The 17,347-nt window shown below is 31.8% G+C and overlaps 1 protein-coding gene across 1 annotated transcript in view; it reads left to right on the forward strand.

Annotated features, from left to right (window-relative positions):
- The window catches only part of LOC127705275 (uncharacterized), a 431,608-nt gene that overhangs the window by 216,577 nt on the left and 197,684 nt on the right, over positions 1-17,347 (forward strand). The window contains exons 39-41 of the mRNA XM_052209598.1: positions 92-211; positions 598-806; positions 13,734-13,890. Coding sequence (XP_052065558.1) covers positions 92-211; positions 598-806; positions 13,734-13,890 — 486 coding nt within the window. The remainder of the gene's footprint in view (positions 1-91; positions 212-597; positions 807-13,733; positions 13,891-17,347) is intronic.

The following is a 17,347-nucleotide window of genomic DNA, read 5'->3' on the forward strand; positions in this document are numbered from 1 at the left end:
TTTAATCATATATCTAACATAATTTAATTGCTTATATGTTCCACTTCTCTTTAAAAATGACAATCATCTATTCTAATAATATATGTTGTAGAGTGTAGAGATGCTTTAGGCATACAAAGTGGAGCGGTTCTGGATGACTGGATCTCCACGTCATCAGCTATGGAAGTAAGTGGTGGTGATCGGGCAAGGCTTAATATGACAGCTCTCGATGGTAAGAACTATTAACATTATACATACTTGTCAACCATCCAGCTTTGGAGATGGCCAAATTTAAATAAACCCACTTCCTGACCTTGAATAGCAATGAAAGGTGAAACAATTGGACAGTCAATTGAAATTATAACTCATCAGATAAAAAAAAATGGTACAAACTGAACACTAATTTCAACAAAGATACCAAATTTAGATAAATGGATATTGAACAAGCTCTTTGTGGTTTCAATACTTCTGATTAAGAAATAATTCCTTCATGTCATGCTCTTTGCTTATTTTAACATGGGTTAAGGCATTAAATTATGGATATTTTAAACTGAGTGTTATGAGGCTCTAGTTGTAACTACTGAATGTCACAGTTAAGGTTATAATATTGATTTTCAGTAAGTTTTGGTGGTCTGACTGGAGCATGGGTTCCATCTGTTCAGGATACCAGTCAGTGGATACAGGTATTCTTAACAGAGGATTACTGGATCCACACTGTACAAATACAGGGACAAGAGGACCAGCCAAATTGGGTGAGATCGTTCTATGTGACTAGTTCTAATGACAGTGTGACTTGGACAACGTATACAAATGGAACAGGAGATTCAGTAAGTAGTTATCACCTGACTAAGGCTTTAAAGCTATTGTCATTACTTTGCATCTGTCATTTGTCTGATATATCAGTAATAAATTATATTACTTTGTATCAATGGTTCTTATTGGATGACAATCAACGAACAATTCTTTATCTAGCTGTCTGTAACTAATAGTGGCTGATATTTTGAATTCTTGAATGTACATGTATTGACATGTTATTTCTTGAATAATAAGCAACAAAAACAAAACCTCACATTTTGCACCTAGATATCTTCTTTTTATTTAATTTTATAACACTCTGAGGCGGACAAGAAGCAAGAAAACACCAGGTGTTTACGTATGACACATGCAGCTTACCTATGACGTCATCTAGTTTAGCAAGGAACACAACATTATTTGGTGGAATATTTGTTTTTAATGAAACTGTTACACTAAAATAAAGACTTGTTTATTTTGCATCAGAATACAGATAACTGTACTGTATTTGAAGCTATGTATTGCTAGGTAAACTCAATTTGCGTCAGTAAAACTATCTATGGAATCTTTCAAAGCTTCAAATGCAATACAGGTATCTCTTGAGTGTTTTCTCTCCTAGATTTAAGGGCATCCGATACAGTTTCAAGGGAGTTTGTACTTGTTGGTGTGACGTAAAGCGTTCAAATTCCTGCAAAACATCACTTTCTGTGGGACGTTATGCGCTTAATTTTCTGAATAAGATATTTTGTATAATCGATGCTCCAAATTTCTGTTTCTCAAGCATTCTGACTTCTACACCATTAATATTAGTGCATTTGATTCTAACAGGATAACAGTCTAATAAAATCATAAGAAATTAAACACATTATACTGTTTCTGTTGTTCCTCATTTTGAAGTTTCTGTGAGACTTTCAACAAAATATCATATAGTGAGCAATCTGAAGAGATCTCAAGACAACTGACCCTTTTTGTGTTTCTGATATAATGCATGTCAATTATCATCATTATTATCATTCATCGTCCATGATTAAATTTTGATTTGGATCCGATTTTTAACATTTTATTACAGCACAGAAAACCAATGATTTTTAAAAACTAATACCGAAAATCCACTGGTACATGAAGAAGTAAATTTCCTAACTGAACAATTCATTCCATTTATTTATGTTAAACAAATAATGGTATGCCACTAATATTAACATTGATACAACTTTAATAAAAGAACAAAGTTCTAATTTTCCCCGTGTTGAACGTATTTTATCCAACAAAAGGCAATCACCAACAATATTTTTTTGTTCTTTAAAACTTTTTACAAATATGTTAGAGAAATGACAGATTAACAGCAAATACAATGCAATTTCCGATATAATTGATATTTCCAAATGGCATAACTCTTTTAAAAAATAGTTGATAGGCGCTGCTTTTCGAACGTGTCCATACGATATAAGTTTTATAAAAATCTGGCAAGAATTGTACACTTGAAAAATATAATAAACCGGAAGGATTGGAAGGACAGACAGTGGAACTATGGAAGTAATATTTAAATATTACTTCCATGGTGGAACGGAAGTGCGATATTTTATGTACCCCGCAATGCGTCTATGATGGACAAAAATACATATGATTATTTACTAATGAAATTACGCTATGAGAAGTTTTTGGATTTTAATCACAACTTGCCAATCCCCCCCGTTTATATGTAACATGGCCAGTCTTCTCGATATCAATTCAATCTTTTTTGCCAAATCAAAAGTTATGAAAAATTATGAAAAATTTCAAAATTATGGTATACTTTCTCTGTCTGATAAAAGCCTCCTTTAGCAAATAGAAGATTCTGCTTTAAACAAGGAATTATTTGAATCTGGAATAATTTTGAATTCTGGAAAATTGATGAGAAATATATGATGAAAACTAACCCAACTAAATAGGGCATGGCTAAGGTGGGTTAGTTAGTTCATACTGAAATGATAGTGAAAGTAAAATTAACCTTAGCCATGCACGCATGGCTAACCCTATTTAGTTGGGTTAGTTTTCATCATACATTTCTAATCAATTTTCCAGAATTCAAAATTATTCCAGATTCAAATAATTCCTTGTTTTTATAAGATTTTTCTTGTTTTCTGACAAGTTCCGTTTGCAGGAAAGATCTCATGTAAGTAACCTTTGTGTTAACTTGTGATCCAGTGGAAATAAGTATATACAAGTAAACTTTAAAACTGGTGATGAGCCTACAAATTCTATTCAACTGTAATCATTGACCCAAATAAAAGTTTGATTTTATGAATAAATGTGAAATTCTTAAAAGTGAATAAAAGGATTTTAAGGGTTATTTTAATGAAACTACAGCCCACCAAACAAAACAAATAAAAACAACATCTAGAGGTCAACATATAGTATAAAACAATTCACCAGTGTGTACAGTATATGTACCTAAAATGCTGCGAGTCTTTAAATTTTTAAAGCCTTAAAAATTATCAACAGTCCGTAATAACTTTTCTTGAGGTGTTTCTCACTTGGACCACAAACAGAGAGAGGTATTTATGATTCACAGGATTTTATTTCCAAAACAATATTACCAATTTATAGGTAGCTCTGTATGAGCAAGAAGGTTATAACCTCCTTGGTATAAGAATGTTTATACATCTGAAAAATGTTGCCGATAACTTGCAGAGATAATTGGCAGGAGATGTCGAAATTGTCTGCTAGCAAAGTCGTGCATTTTAGCGCTAACGTTTAGGTTACCAAGAGGGGAAGCAATTTGTATGATAAATTGGGTTTATCACCGAATCCAGCATGGTGACATATATTTTTAATTTGAGATTTGGAGAAAGCATGACAAAATGTAGTTAATGTAGAATAACATTTTCAGAACAACTCTATTTCCATATTTTTAGGTTAAAAAAATACCACTTTAAGAATCTGGTCCGCAATGTCAAACAAGGCTTGATGATTTTATAGTCTTTCTTGTAGGAATTTATTTTTTCCTTATTGTTACTTATCACAGCTTCAGATTGAACCCGATCTTATTAATTTACGACAAAGAATATCTACTCCAATAATGTTATAACATTACCTGACTTTTTTACAATATTGCACAAATCCCCAATTTTCTTGAAAACAAGCACGGTGACCTATGTTTTATTTTGTGTTTTATTTTATAACTCGCCAAGGCCTACAACATATTTCAAAATTATAAAAATGACATTATATCAAGAAACTGTATTGGATGCCCTTAAAAACTGCATTTACAAAACTTTGTCAAATTTTATTTGAAAAGATCTAGACCCTGTAAAAAGATTCATATAAAACATTGGATGTCATAGATGGGTACAATTTTACAATTGTATCTTAGGCCAGACTTTTTTTATTATCTGTTTAACGAGATCCCCTGACTCCAATTTCCCGATTTCAGAATAAAAATAAAGGAAGTTCTTTTTACTTTTATTTTTATTTTTTCTGCCAACTGTTACGAAATCCTCAGAACAAAAATAAAATCTGTGGTTTACGATACCCGCTTTCGTCATCGGTAATATTTAATTTTTACCAAGTCGATGAAACAGCAATTTCAAAGTAAAGAAATTAAAGGCATAAACGATTTATGACTTCAAAAAAGAGGTTATAAAGCATTGATTTTTTAAGCTGGTGGCATGTTTTTTCATAAAAACAATTTGTTTAAAACCACTTTTGGCTAAATAAGTTATTACTTCATTTGAACTTGAAGAAATAAGCCTGAAGTAAATTTGTAATCCATGTATTGCATTAAAAACGTCATATTCCTTTCCAAAAGCGTATCAAACATCGTTTATACAAAGTCCTCAGAAATGGTCCTGATTATTTTTAACTGTAATTTGTTCCATGTTTGACTTAAGAGTACCGATTCTGGATTGTAGATATACTAAAGGTCCATTCATAATATGTTGTAATGTTGTACTTAATATTAAAGTGTCTGTTGTTTATACTGTACATATTTATCCTTTGGTCAGTGGATGTGTGTTTTGTAATAATGAAAAGTATATAACGCCTGAGTAAACATCCAGAAAAACAGTTACCTCCTTGCAAAAATCTTTTGACCTGACATTAAAAACCTGTCTGAGTTTAAGTCTTAATTGCCGAAATGTGTGCCCAATGAACAAAATCCTCAAAGTCACACATAATGAGTTCTTAAGACAATTAATTTAAGCAACATTTTAATTATCCTGATTTGCTTCAGAACTCTCCATTTGAACTCATGATATGTAAAATTAAGCATTTAGTACTCATATCAACATAATTCAAAATCCTGCTCTATCCCATTAGAAATAAACTTCTGTGTAAATACATGTATTGCGTAGCAGTGCCAGTTGTATCCAGGTTTGAATGAAACATAAATCATAAATGAACTATAACTTTTATTATTTTATATTCATCACTTAATTTTGGCCCTTGGGGAATCTACTCAGCTAAAATTAAAATTTTTGCTCCATGCCTAAGCCAAGAGCCTATGTGCGTACTGAAAAGTAGCAAAATAAAGACCCCTGGCTTGACATCACACCAATCCAATTGGATCTATGGTTCCAAATAAATGTGTGAGGCTATCAGGAAGCATATGAGGCTATCAAGAAGCCTATGAGGCTATGTCTGAGGAAGCCTGTGAGGCTATGAGGAAGCCTAGTATGTGGCTATGAGGAAAACCAAGTAGTGTTGATGTTGAATTGGTGTTGGAATGAATTTGTATGAAATTTGACAGTTTAATTATTCCCAGAAATTCTTGGGGGATGAGTGAAATTTTTGAAACAACCAGTGATAAAATTTCATCAATGTCCATAACACAGATGTTAACAGCTGAGTGTCCCCAAGGATTTGTGATGTAAGGGAGGGGAGACCTTCAATAAAGCCATGAGAAAAAAGAAAAAAAAATATATATATAAAATACACAAAAAACATAAAAGAAAAGCTAAGAATAATCACATAATGATAACACATAAAAATAAACTTTAGTCACAGAACAATGCTGAAACTAGTTTGAAAACATTCATGCATATTTCTTCTTATTTTTATATATATGAAGAACTTGAGAAATAACATTTCTTAAAGCTACCTAACCTACTTTGAAAAGATTTTATAGATACTGGTGTTACTAAATACATCTACTGTAAATATCTGAAGACCAGCTTGATCTTCTATTTGTCTTTCCAGCTCTAGAAGCTGTCCCTATTCTAAAGCTATGATCTGAGTAACATATGTATTAAGTAAACAATGTCTTTCTAAAATTTCTTATCAATGGTTAAGAAAAGTGGGTCAGTTGGATGGATAGGAGTAAATTCCTACATTACTGTATAAATTCTAATAAAATCTTGTATGGGCAGATAAGTATTAATTTAATTAAGCCATAATTTATGTAGCTGAATGCTTGTGCCCTTTCTGACCTTTCTGAACAGAACAGTTTTTGATATTTTTTTAATTCAAAAACTACTAAGTTGGAGTAAAATGCAGCATCTATAATGCATAGATTTACAGCTGTATCAAATGTATATGAGGCCTTGAAAATGTAAACTTGCCACATCTATAAAAAAATCCATAAAACATACATGTGATGGACTGTGAAACTCAGATCAGGAGATTGTGAAATTTTGGTCAGGAGATTAGGACTCAGATCAGGAGGTTTTTAATCAACATAAATTTTGTCGTAAATGTAACCGTGTGCTGTAGAAATGTCTTTTAAAGTGTTTTTTCTTCAACTTTCCATCCAGATGTATTATGTTTATAGTACCCTTGTACTTATAAATTTTCTTTATCTTTATTCAACATGTTCAATCTAACATTTTTTTTTTACTAGAATGTTCTTTAAAATCTTTATTTTACATTTTTTTTATCATTATTTTTAGAACAATCACTGTAATCAGAACATTTGTTTAAATATCTGCAAAGAGATCTTTTTTGTATGTTAAGAAACACATTCACCCTAGAAATGAGGGTCATATTTATCATATAAATTTCAATTTAAGCCTTGAAAGGAAGTATAGAACCCTCAAATAATTTTCAAATTATTATTTTTTTATTTGTCCTAAGACATTTAAAATCATTTAATTACCATCCTTTTATGATTATTTGTTCAATTTATATTTTTTTTATATTCTTTTTAAAATTTACATTATTTAAAGGAAAGTAACTTAAAACAGGATAAATCAAGGGAATTAACCCAAAATTCATTTCAATTATTTTTAAATACACAAAGTTTTTATAACTTAATGGCAGTTAGCCTGAGGTAAAAATCATTGATTATCAGTATGTTTGACACCCAAGCTGACAAGTGAAGCCATATAATTATGCATGTTAATTGATTTACAGGTGAAATATAACTTCAGGTAATGTCAGTTACACCAGACTATATTGGGCTGAAATTTTTCATTCATGAAATATTTCATACACAGGATTTTTTTCTCTTCAACGGGAGGTCGGGAGGAGACCCCTTAAAAAGGGATTATTGTACTCCCGTCGGGAGGTTCACATGTTTGATAAAAGCTACAAAGCATGCAGTTCCTTAAACATCAAATCAGTAAACTTGAAAAAAAAACTTTTTGCAGACAATTACCATTTTCTCTAAAATCAAAATTATGGTAATCTGATATATCTTCGTTTTTGTAGCATATTTACAGAATTTAAAACATGTTCAAGCCTAATTATGGTGTATAACTTTCTGACAGCAAAGGATAATTTTTATTACCTTGCAGATACCTTTACCTTATTCTACATAAATACAAATTAATGGTAGAGTATCATAAGTAAACTCAGAATTTAAAGCAATATTATAAAAATCCTCAGAAACAGCAGGTAAACTAGTCATTATAATCCATTCAATATAACATAAAGGTCTCAAACTTCTGAACCCAGTCTCATAAACAGTTCCTGTAGTATTAGCATGTTACTGTTCCAAAGATCATCAACTGCTGATTTAGGACGACATTACATCTGAGCTGCATGGGCACTTCATTGAAAGTTGTGCTGTACTGGGTCTGGTTTGTGAAATCCGTCTATCCAGAGGTGCATGTTGAAATGAGGAGGCTCTAGTATCTAATGTTTGTATGGTTGAATATGGATAATGTATCCTGTTTAAAACATGGGAACACGAACTCTGATTAATATTACTAGTTGCTGAACATTATGCATTTACTACAGATGAAGTTGAATCCACAAGGCACAACTAAAAGTATTAGTCCCTTTGTTCCAAATTTAGTTAATCTAGTTTAATTAGTCCAGGTTTAAAACATCCCATTACATAACAGTAAAACATCTAGAGCACTGAGATTTAACATTAAAGTCTCTTGGGTATGTACCATGGAGATCTGAACTGCTTGGTGCTGAACTCTCTGTCATTATCCAAGAGTATTGAACAGTTTATAACATGATATGAATACCATCAATGGTCAAGTGTATAATGTATAGTATGACTGAGCAGCAATGATAAATATAAAGCTTAACAATTAAGTCTGTGAAGGCATTGATCCAACTAGCATTAAATAATATAGTCGAGCTGTTGCCACAGATATGATGCAGAAAGAGAAGCGTGTTGTTTTCACTTGATGCTGTTGTCTTTATATTTTACTTGATTTGTACTTTATTGAGAAAGTGTAAACTATATGCTGTATGTACTATCAACTACAAAAACTTTTTGTTGCTGTGTAGATTTATTTGTATGTAAATGTTTGAGTTTTTAGTCAGATTTGTATGTGGGTGATGTTTACACAGTTTTTATGCTGGATCCTAATTATTGTCACATTAACCTATTATCTCTGTTTGGACAGCTCACCCAATTGTACATGTAGTAAAAAGATACTTGCCTAGAACATTTGTAGGTAAATCCAGTTCATAAAGTTAACATGGATGGAAATATCTCTGCATGGTCACAACAAACATATGGATCTGATGCTGTAAAATCGGCTATATCAAATATAATTCACTCTCTTATAAAGTCGCAGTTTATATTGGTCGACCAAAATTCAGATAACATTAAAAATGTAAAATTATGCACAACACGAATATCACCAGCATTAAATACTCAGCTTTGTAGGGATAATTCATAATCCAAAAGTGAAAAAGTTTAGAAGTAATATGTACAAAATATGTTACTGCTTCATTACTATATCCTATATAAAATTGCTTTAACACTAATTTTGACATTTGATAAGATGTCCTAATTCCTTTTTTGTCTTTCAGCTTGTAATAGTATATTCCAGTTAAATGGATTATTATAGTCCAATGTTTTGGAGAAATCCTTGATACTCAACCTACACACACCTTTCCATTTCCCAGACATTTTGATATTAGTTATTCCAAAATAAATGTGTATTTAGTCTGAATCAAAATTAAATAGTTCAAAAATCTGTATAACCTACTTTGGTAAAGCTAAGCCACTTTTTGAGCAAAAGTTATTCTTTTAACTGCTTAATCTGCATTGAAAAAACTGGACACTAAAGGCAGCATGTACTGGTTTTCAATATACAACTACTTAATGGGATATTCCTAAATGGGAGGAGCTAAACTACACCAAAGTTTATGTGCAAACAAACAAAGGACAAAGGAAAGCCAGATGCCACAAGTGGTCACTAATTAACAAAACATGTATATTTGTAATGGAACTGATGTAATTAAACCACCCTGCTTAGAACACCTGATAAACTCACATGTAGCCGATTAAGATATGATAATAAATCTGCTTCTTCTCAATAGTAAAGAAAACAAAAAATCCTGTGAAAATCCGAAAATAATGACTACTGAGTGTATATAATGAAAATCAAACTATGTATAAACATAACTTATATAACATATAAGTAACTACTAGTATTTATTTTTGTAAAGTTTTCTCCGACATTTAAATTATTGGGTATATTTTTGAAGAACTACGGATAGGAGTCGGGATTTCATCGGAAGCGGACCCGCTATGACCGAAATCCGGATTCTTGCGATAATGACTACGGACGCATGAATGGCACTGCTGACAGACAAAAATTGATCCCAAAAGGAAAATTTACGCATTCCACATGCATTAATGTACTTTTGGTTAATGTTTATATTTCCTTTTTAATGCATTGTTTCAATTTATAAGTTAATGTTGCTCAACCATGTCTATTACACTAATATAAAATAATTATATTATTTCCAAGGTTAAATGAATATATCTTTTTAATGAAAAATAATTAATTTCTTGAACATGGTAACAGAGTAGTTTTTTTAATTGAATTGTATATACAGTATAAACATGTAACATACACTAAGAGATTCCTGACTGGTAATATACATATATATAGTGTATATGCAGGGAGGTTGATATATTTGCCTGGTGCATATGCATGGATCTAAATTAGAGGACATACAGAATCAAAAGATATTTTTTATGTTCATATTAATAGAAGGTTAATATACTGGTCTGTTTTCATTTCATTGTTCTTGTATTTTGATAAATTATTAAAAACAAAAACAAAAACAAAAAAATGTCACTTATAATGGTTTTATTTTTATTTTTAGTGTCGACTGGACCAACTTTGCACTTTTATTTTTTTTTTATTTTGTCCCCTCAACCCTAATTTTTTACAAATTTTCTCGTTAAACAGATAAAAAAAAAGTCTGGCCTTATCATACAAATTGCTTAATTTGCCCAAAATGTAGCATGAACAACTAAACAATGAAACTTGCTTCCTTGAGCTTCAAGTATTTACAATCTGTGCATGATGAATTTGATATGACTGCAAAAATTTGTATAAAATTATGACTTTGTGGCGTGGTTATTGTCATTGTTGTCGTCTGAAGACTTTAACTGAAGTATATGTACTGTAAATCAGATATTATTGCAAGGTTTTTATTAATGCGAATAATGCGACAGGGTAAGTATCGCAATAATAAGAACTCACATTTTTATAACTGAAACATAGATCTTTATGCAGATCATTTTGTAATCGCATCAATTAAACTGGCAATTATGTCCATTCATGAAAAATCACAATAATTTCTGAATTTAAAGTAGATATATAAATAAGAATGAGACAACTCTCCATCCAAGTCACAATATTTAAAAGTAAACCATTATAGGTCAAAGTATGGTCCTCAACATGGAGCCTTGGCTCACACAGAATAGCAGGCTAATCCATTATCCAAGATGGCCACCATTTTGGGACTTCATTTAATATAGGACCCTATGGGCAATACATACAAATGTTGTTACTTCAAAGCTGATCCAACATCAAAGATGGCCACCAGCGTGGGACTTCATACAAATGTCTTCTTTTAGAGAATCACTGAATGGAATGAAACCAGACATGGCATGAATGTACCTTATGAGGTTCTGACCAAGTGATGTATCAAATCCAGCAACCAAGATAGCTGCCAACGGCAACTAGGTTTAACAAAGGACCCTATGGGAAATATATACAAATGTCTTTTTCTAAATAACCGCTAAATGGAATGAAACAAAACATGGCATACATGTTCCTTATGAGGTACTGATGAAGTGTTGCTACTTTGTTGCCCATTTACTGTTCAAGATGGCTACCAGGATATCTATAAAATTACGGGCCAATATTAAACTAAATTTGGCCTTAATCATTATTAAGGTATCTGTTATGATTTCAATATATTTTTACATGATTTCTAAAACCAAAGTAAAATCAGGTGAGCTACACAGGCTCTTGAGAGCCTCTATTTATTTTATTTTCTGGTGTATTTTTACATGCCAAATTCATATGTGGAAAAATTCTTTGTGAAGAAGTTAATTACAGACACTTTGCCTAAATCAACATATTTAAGTCTTTCTTAACCTGGCATTTATATAACCAGTATGTATGCATAGAAAAAACAAAAGTACATTTTTTATTTCAGCTGAACTGACCTGGTCAAGTAAGCTTTTCTCATTACTTAGTGTCGGTTGTCGGCGGTGGCGGCATTCTTGTCGTTGTCCTTTAACTTTTTCGAAAATCTTCTCCTCTGAAACAACTGGGCCGAATTAAACTAAACTTGGCCACAATCATTGTTGGGTATCTAGTTTTAAAAATGTGTTCGAGGACTCCACCTGCTTACCAACATGGCCACCATGGATCAATCTAATTAAAATTAAATCTCTGCACTTGCTCATTTTTTTATGCTTGGTCACTGCGTGGGAGAATTAAATCTCCGTGCGGAGATTTAATTTTAATTAGATTGACCATGGATAAAATTAGAACAAAGAGGGTAAATGCAGTTTTTGGCTGAAACTAAAGCATTTAGAGTAAATTTGGCATTGGTTAAAATGATTATCAGGTTTAGGTCTATCTGCAATTTTCAGACTGATCAGACAACCAGTTTGTTGGGTTGCTGTCCCTGAATTGGTAATTTTAAGGAAATTATGCAGTTTTTGGTTTTTATCTTGAATTTTATTATAGATAGAGATAAACTGTATATTTATAGCATTAAATGTTCATCAAAGTAAGATCTATGAATAAGTCAATATGGCCAAAAAGGTCAATTGACTCCTTATTATTAAGGACTTATTGTCCTATATAGTTAATTTTTAACAAAAAAAATTTTGTAAATTTTTGTAATCTTTTACAAAATTCTTCTCCACTTAATCAACTGGGCCAAATAAAACTAAACTTAGCCATAATTTTCAGTAGGGTATCTTGATTGAAAAATGTATTTGATGACCCTGCCATCCAACCAACATGGCCACAATGGCTAAAAATAAAACATAGGGGTTTACTCTATAGAAGTCTATTGGAAAATTGTTAAAAAACAATTTCAAATGGTCACAACTTGAACACGAATTTTAATAATGATAAGGGTCTTCAGTAACTATTGTAAGACCCCGTTTATACTAGGACATTTTTATCGATTTAAACTATACTGGTTCACTTTAGGTCGATTTAAGGGCCAATGTGAACCTTTTGAATCGATCTTCAGTTGGTCTAAACTAAAACACCAAAAGAGGTAGTCTAGTTTGAATCAATCTATTTTTAAAGTAAACCGATTTTACTTTAAATGTGACGCAGAGATCGGTTTAAACTAGTACGATTGAATTGAAAATAACATATGCGCATGTATAGCGACAAAACTATCTCAGAGGTTCGTTGTTTAACCCAGATTTCTCTGTTAACAGACATGTAAAAGAAACAGAAAACATATTGTCTTTGCTGTAGCATAGATTTGCGAAATCTGTGTCCTCTTTTCTTATGTTGATTTTTTTACTTTTCAGGAACCGCAGTGGTTCGTCATGTTGTAACTTTGTTGCTACAGTTTTTTTTTTCAAATTAAAGAAAACTGCAATAACACTAGTATCAAAATTTTAACTTGTGATTCAAGAGAAACAATAACTTTAGCCAATTTTTTTTTAAGTGTGTGTATCAGTGTATCAACACATTAATTTGATAAATCAGTTCTTTTTATACACAATGTTTACAGTTTTACGGATAAAAAGGTTAGATCGATTGCGTTTTTATTTGTAGTGTGAACGCTTGTTTCAGATTAGACCGATAGAGATTGTTATGATTAAAGATAATGTCAAATAAGATCGATTAAAAAAGATGTTAGTGTAAACGGGGTCTATGACTTCACTGGGATGACCTGCTTTTAATTTAAATACTGGGCCAAATTAGACCAAACTTGATCTCAATCATTATTGGGGTATCTTATACTATTTATTATGATTTTGACCTTATTTTACATGATTTCCAAAACCACAGCAATTCTAGAAAAAGTAAGCGACACAGACTTTTGAGAGCCTCTAGTTTCAATGTTTCATCAATATATATCTGGATTTCTTTCTTTACATTTACATATCAGTAAAGGATATTTGAGCTTTCTTTCATTTTGTCAGAAAGCATAATTTTTACTTAGAAATGAGATTTTCAATACGATACCGTTAATATTATGTTGCGTGAGATTTCTGTAAATAATGTTAAAAAGAGAAATAGAAGAAGAACAAAAGCATTTTTAGTAAAGTTGTTGAATTTATTTTACAGATTTTTGAAGGCGCCTATGATCAGAACAGTATTGTGAATGTGACCTTGGATCCTCCCGTGTATGGGATGTACATAAGAATACACCCTGCAACATGGAATAATTATATTGGTCTGAGATTTGAATTGATAGGGTGCTCACATGCAAAGCTAATGTATTGTAAGTTAATATTACCCACTCATTGCAGGTGTGATCTGAGATTAAGCTCTCATTTAAAGATTGTGTGCTTTATAAATTTTAATCTTATTTTCCACTGGTTTATTGTATGTGATGTAAAAGAGTCTCATGGAGTACTGAAAATATACATTTCTTCATTTCTATTGGGTCATTACAGTTGATTTCATTGAGTTTGTAGGGAAAGGTAATATCTTTGGTTAGCTTGCTTGTTAGCTAAACCGTGAAGTCATTATTAGGTCAGGTATACTACCCTGCTTTCGAAGTAGCCTAGACAGATAGATTGGTTATCTTCTGGACTAGTCTACTCTTAAAGGAGGGTAGTTTACCTGACCTAACAATGACTTCACGGTTCGGTTAACAAGCAAGCTAACCAAAGATATTTCCTTTGGCTTCACACTGAATGAAATCGACTGTAAAATGATAGGGAAACATTGGCTAATGATTGCTAAGCTCTTTTAAAGTTTACCTGTGGTTTTAATTCACACCTGACTATTGATCACAAGCTTAGAAGTAATATTATAAAGAAATTAAAATTCCATAACAACTGCATGTCTTCATTATTTTTAATGTTTCCCTGAGGCATTAATATAGTTATTAGGAGGGCCCTCAGGATTATAACACTATACTGGAGAGGCAGTTTTATTACAGGAAATTTAGGGATAACAAAATCAAAAACAAGTTAAAGAAGAGATTAAGAAACCTAATCTCAATGAAATGACCAAAATTATTTCTGTAAAAAAATAAAATTTGTCCCAAATCCCAATCTGTCATGTAGAACAAATAGATTTCAGATTCGGTCATGAATGGCATATATCACCGTTTCCTGACCCTTGCAGATGACCCTGCTTTCCAACCAACATGGCAGACATGGCTAATAATAGAACATAGGGGTAAAATGCAATTTTTGGCTTTTTATCTCTGAACTAAAGCATTTAGAGCAAATCTGACAGAGGTAAAAAAGATCATCAAGTAAATATCTCACTGTTGAACCCATGCTGAATTTTTTGCTAAAAATGTATGAAATTGAAATAGAAAGTCATATTTTGTAAATTTCTCAGATAAGAATTAAGTAAAAGTACCTGTTTTTTCACTTCAAAATATGCAATTCATGGGATGTTGAATTTTTCAGCACAAGCTAGACATGATTGACTGTCACTTTTTAGCTCGCCTGTCCCAAAAGGGTCTGAAACTAAAGCAATGAGGGCAAATTGGACATGTGTTAAAGTCATATGAAACCTCAAATTAAAAAAAAAAGTATGCATATGTTTTTTATAACTAAATGAATAGTTTTCATTGTAAAACTTATGTACGTATACTCTTTTCTGAAGAAAATTCTTTAATTTGTCCACATTTAGAAGAAGTTTACTTTATTTTAATTGCTTGCTTGCAGGAAGCAATTCACCGACATATTTTCTGTATGCAAGTGACCTTAGCGTGACCCTCCTCGTAAAAATCTGGTGATCACAATACACATGGATCTGTCATTAAAATAAACTATTATCTGATTGTACATGTTATACACGTGCTCAATATCCATGCTTCTTTGTTGATTGTTTACTATAAGGTGACAATCGGTAAACTACGGCTTCAAAACACGGCAATTAATGAGCTGCCATATTTGTTAAATCTTAACAGACAGAGAGTAAAAAAATTGACGATTATGCGATATCTTTGTGTAAAAAATGATTACATCGTGCACAGAAGACTAAGTTTATGATATATACATGCATTGGTTCAAGAATTGGATAAACATTATTTTTCACCAGTCACTCGATTCATATGACTTTAAAAATGTTCAACAGAACAAAATCTCTCAGATACATCAGACAACCCGCTATTGGGTTGCTGCCCCTAAATTGGTAATTTTAAGGAAATTTTGCAGTTTTTGGTTATTATCTTGAATATTATAATAGATAGAGATAAACTGTAAACAGCAAAATTGTTCAGCAGAGTTGATCAATAATTAAGTCAACATGACAAAAATGGTCAATTGACCCAATAAAGAGTTATTGCCCTTTAAAGTCAACTTTTCACACCTTTTCGTAAATTTTTGTAAGTTTTTACAAGAATCTTCTCCTCTGAATCTACTGGGCCAAATTTAACCAAACTTGGCCTAAATTATTCTTAGGGTATTTAGTTTAAAAATGTCACATTTGGTTTCTGGACAATAACTTTAGTTTAAGTGAATGGATCTCTTTGAAATTTAATAAGAAGGTTCAATATCACAACAGGAAGGTTGGGATTGATTTTAGGGATGATGGTCCTAACCGTTTAGGAATTAGGGGCCCAAAAGGGGCCCAAAACAAGCATTTTTCTACTCCAGGATAATAACTTGTGTATAAGAATTTTAATTGCTCTGAAATTGTACCACAATGTTAAATACCATAAGTAGAAGGTTTGGATTCATTTTGGGGGTTATGGTGCCAACAGTTTAGGAATTTAGGGCCAAAAAGGGGCCAAAAACAAACATTTTTGTAGTTTCTGGACAATAACTTGTCTCTAACATTGTACCACAAGGTTCCATATCACAAAAGGAAGGCTGGGATTGAGTTTGGGGGTTATTGCCCCTTTCATGCAGGAATTTGAGGCCAAAAAAGGGCCAAAACAAGCATTTTTCTAGTTTCCAGACAATAATTTGTGTTTAGTTGTATTGATCTCTCTGAAATTGTACTACTAGGTTCCATTCTACAAAGGAAAGGCTAGGATCGAGTGTGGGGGTAATTGCTCCAAGGGGGATTCAAAAAGTTTGGGGGGTATAATTTTTTTAAGGGGTTCAATTTTTTTTTTCAAAATTTTTCAAATTTCAATTTTTTGAAAAGTTTAAAGAAGAAATATTTAATTGCACAGTATTGCACAATAGATTTGTAAGATCTTGACATTTGTTTTGTTTCAAAAACCTATATTATGTCAAAAATTTGATCACAATCCAAATTCAGACAGTATCAAGCTTGAATATTGTGTCCAAATTTGCCCCAACTGTTCAGGGTTCAACCTCTGCGGTCGTATCAGGCTGCGCTCAGCGAAGCATTTTATTGGCTTTTATCTTTGAAACTAAATCATTCAAAGCAAATCTGACCAGGGATGAACATGTTCATCAGGTCAAGATCTATCTGCCCTGACATTTTCAGACGCATCAGACAACCTGTTGAAAGGTTTCTGCCTCATAATTGGTATGTAATTTTATGGAAATTTTACAGTTTTTGGTTATTATCTTCAATATTATATTAGATAGAGATAAACTGTTAAAAACAGCAAAATTGTTCAGCAAAGTAAGATCTACAAATTATTCAACATGACCAAAATGGTCAATTGGCCCCTTTTTTAAGAGTTAATGCCCTTCATATTCATTTTTTGACATTTTTTTGCAAATTTTGAAATCTTTTTCAAAAATCTTCTATGAAACTACTGAAACAAATTTTAAAAAACTTGGCCAAAATCA

Source organism: Mytilus californianus, unplaced genomic scaffold, assembly GCF_021869535.1.
Source record: "Mytilus californianus isolate M0D057914Y unplaced genomic scaffold, xbMytCali1.0.p SCAF_6, whole genome shotgun sequence".
Lineage (NCBI taxonomy): Eukaryota > Metazoa > Mollusca > Bivalvia > Mytilida > Mytilidae > Mytilus > Mytilus californianus.